The sequence below is a fragment of the Lathyrus oleraceus genome, chromosome 2 (genome assembly GCF_024323335.1).
Source record: "Lathyrus oleraceus cultivar Zhongwan6 chromosome 2, CAAS_Psat_ZW6_1.0, whole genome shotgun sequence".
Lineage (NCBI taxonomy): Eukaryota > Viridiplantae > Streptophyta > Magnoliopsida > Fabales > Fabaceae > Lathyrus > Lathyrus oleraceus.
In genome coordinates this window covers 143,930,357-143,933,005 of record NC_066580.1, presented here as the reverse complement: position 1 = coordinate 143,933,005, position 2,649 = coordinate 143,930,357, and the positions used below count along the sequence as shown (strand labels likewise).

At 31.7% G+C, this 2,649-nt stretch overlaps 1 protein-coding gene across 1 annotated transcript; it reads right to left on the bottom strand.

Moving 5' to 3' along the window:
- Positions 1-216: 216 nt before the first annotated feature.
- LOC127118548 (cytochrome P450 CYP736A12) lies at positions 217-2,056 on the bottom strand. The gene is made up of 2 exons (XM_051048760.1): positions 1,229-2,056; positions 217-1,113 (listed from the first exon to the last, which is right to left on the bottom strand). Exons 1-2 carry the CDS (start codon positions 1,922-1,924, stop codon positions 274-276), a joined length of 1,536 nt encoding a protein of 511 aa, XP_050904717.1. The 5' UTR covers positions 1,925-2,056; the 3' UTR covers positions 217-273.
- Between the last annotated feature and the right edge of the window lie 593 nt (positions 2,057-2,649).

The window sequence follows — 2,649 nt, the reverse complement described above, 5'->3', positions numbered from 1 at the left end:
ATAGAACTATAAACTTACCAAAACTTTGTTTGCCTTAGGGTACAACTAATCATAGTCTAGTTACTCCTTGTTTATCAAATACATTCAAAACCGTTGTACATGCATATTCTTTTGGGAAGTTTTATTTATAGTATAACATTTTTCAAGTATTGTTAGAGATAACAAATAGTATAATATATTACTCAATAATACTTTAATAAACTTAAACATCAATAATAGACCAACTATACTTATTATATTGATTAGTCATAAACTTGTTGAATATACTTAGATTTATTCATGTTTGGCATCAACCAAACGATAATGCGGTATTGCATATAAATGTTGAGCTCTTGAGGTTGTGAGTCCAAATTTTTCCTCCATGTTCAAATTAGAAGGACTAACATTATAGGGAAGTTCCCAATTAAAACAATGCACCAATTGTGCTATAACCAACTTAATAGTAATCAAACCCAATTGAATTCCAGGACAACGCCTACGACCGGAACCAAATGGTATAGATTCAAACTCGTGTCCTTGATAATTAATTTTTTTGTCAATAAATCTCTCTGGATAAAATTCCTCAGCATTTTCTGACCAAATATTAGGATCTCTCCCTATTGCCCATGCGTTTATCATGACCTGTGTCTTTTTCTCAATGAAATAACCATCAATTGTGACACTCTCTCTAGATTCGCGAGGGAGTAGTAAGGGTGCAACAGGATGAAGTCTTAACATTTCATCAACCACAATATCAAGATAATTCAACTTCTTCAAATCCTTCTCTTCAACCATTCTCTTATTTCCTATTTCATCTTGTATCTCATTTTGAAGAATTTTCATCACTCTTGGATGCCTTAATAGTTCAGATAAAGTCCACTCAATTGATGTAGTAGAGGTATCAATAGCTGCCACTATCATGTCGAGTAAAATGGCCTTGATGTTTGTTCGATCAATGACATGATTTTGCTCACTATCTTGATCAATGGTTTGGTGAATAATCGAAAGAAGTATGTCTATAAAGTCTTCACCGCGAGTTTTGTCTACATTAGTAGTTTGTTCATGCTCTGCTAGTATCATCTCTAACATCTCATCTAGTGTTTTACTGATTTTCTTGAAACCTCGTGTTAATCCCTAACAAATGAGAGGAAAAACTGTCTTGGTTTGCTTTCACTTATATATTTTAATAAATATACATTAATTTTTTTTCCTGTTTATAATCAAGATCAGAAGGAGAAGAAGTACATACCTGAAGATCAAATACTCCTAACCATGGAACATAATCAGCTAGATTAAAAGTTCCAATCAAAGTCAATGCTTCTTGAACCAACTTCTTCAAGTCAAATTGCTCATATTTACTTCTACCTAATATCATTTTATATATAATATCTTCAACAAGATTTTCTACAGCCTCACTAACATTCACAACCTCACCCACCAAAGCAGCTTTCTCCAATGATTTAATCAAAACACTCAACTCTTGTTTTCTAATAGGAGCAAACATCTCAACTTTAGAAGCACTAAGAAGTTTCAAAGTGCAAAGTTTCCTTACACTACGCCAATAAGGACCATACTCAGAAAAAACCACCCCTTTGGAGCCATAAGACATGAGCTCAGATCCTTGAATCTTTGGTCGGCTTGCGAAAACAAGGTCGTGTGTTTTGAGGAACAATTCTGCAGCTTTTGAAGATGAAATGACAACAGCTGGTACTTGACCAAGTTGTATGGACATGATTGGACCATATTTTTTGGAGAGTGATTGAAGTGTTCGATGTGGAAGTTTGCCTAACATGTGAAGGTTTCCGATTATAGGTAGAGTTGGTGGACCTGGTGGCCTTTTATGGAAATTGATTTTTTGTTTTGGATGAAAAATGATTTGGAATGATAGGTATATAACAGTTAGAAGAATGAAAGAAAATATTGCTATTATTGTTGCAGAAGACATGTTTACAATTGAGTGGTTTTGGTTTGGCTGAAGGTTGAGGACTATATATTGTGAACCCTAAGTTGGATTAGGATATTATCTCTAAACTAGCGGTGTACATGTGTTTTTCTGAAATTGTGGACAGTCTCAATAATGAGATACTGATTATGGGGTGAGCACTATGGTCCCTAGTGGATTTGTACCTTCTAGAAGTGGATCCATTGTGAATTAGGCATGTATCGAGAATATTTTACTAGTATGCCATTTTTTTTTATAGAAAAGATCACTTAATATATCATCTTTAATTTTTTAAGAACTTAATATTAATAATGAATATATATTAAATAATATATTTAAAAGTAAATATTAAAATTAATAATAAATATATATATTAATTAGTTTTTAAATTATAATAAATAATTTAATTTATTTATATGTACGTAATTATTTTAATTAACTTATTTTTTATTGTTAAAATACAAAGGTGACACTGTAATCGACGGTTGCTTTATATTTTTTATTATTTAAGTACAAGTCTGGAATTGCAATTGACAGATATTTTTTATTTTTATTATTTAATTACAGGTCAGGAATTGCAATTGACGATTTTTTTATTACTATTTAAGTACAGAGTTTGGCGGTTGCTTTTTTTTATTATTTAAGTACATAGTTGGAACTGCAATTGGAGGTTGCTCTGATTATCTATAATGGATCCGCCAATTGTTTTGGCGATACCACGTGGTGAA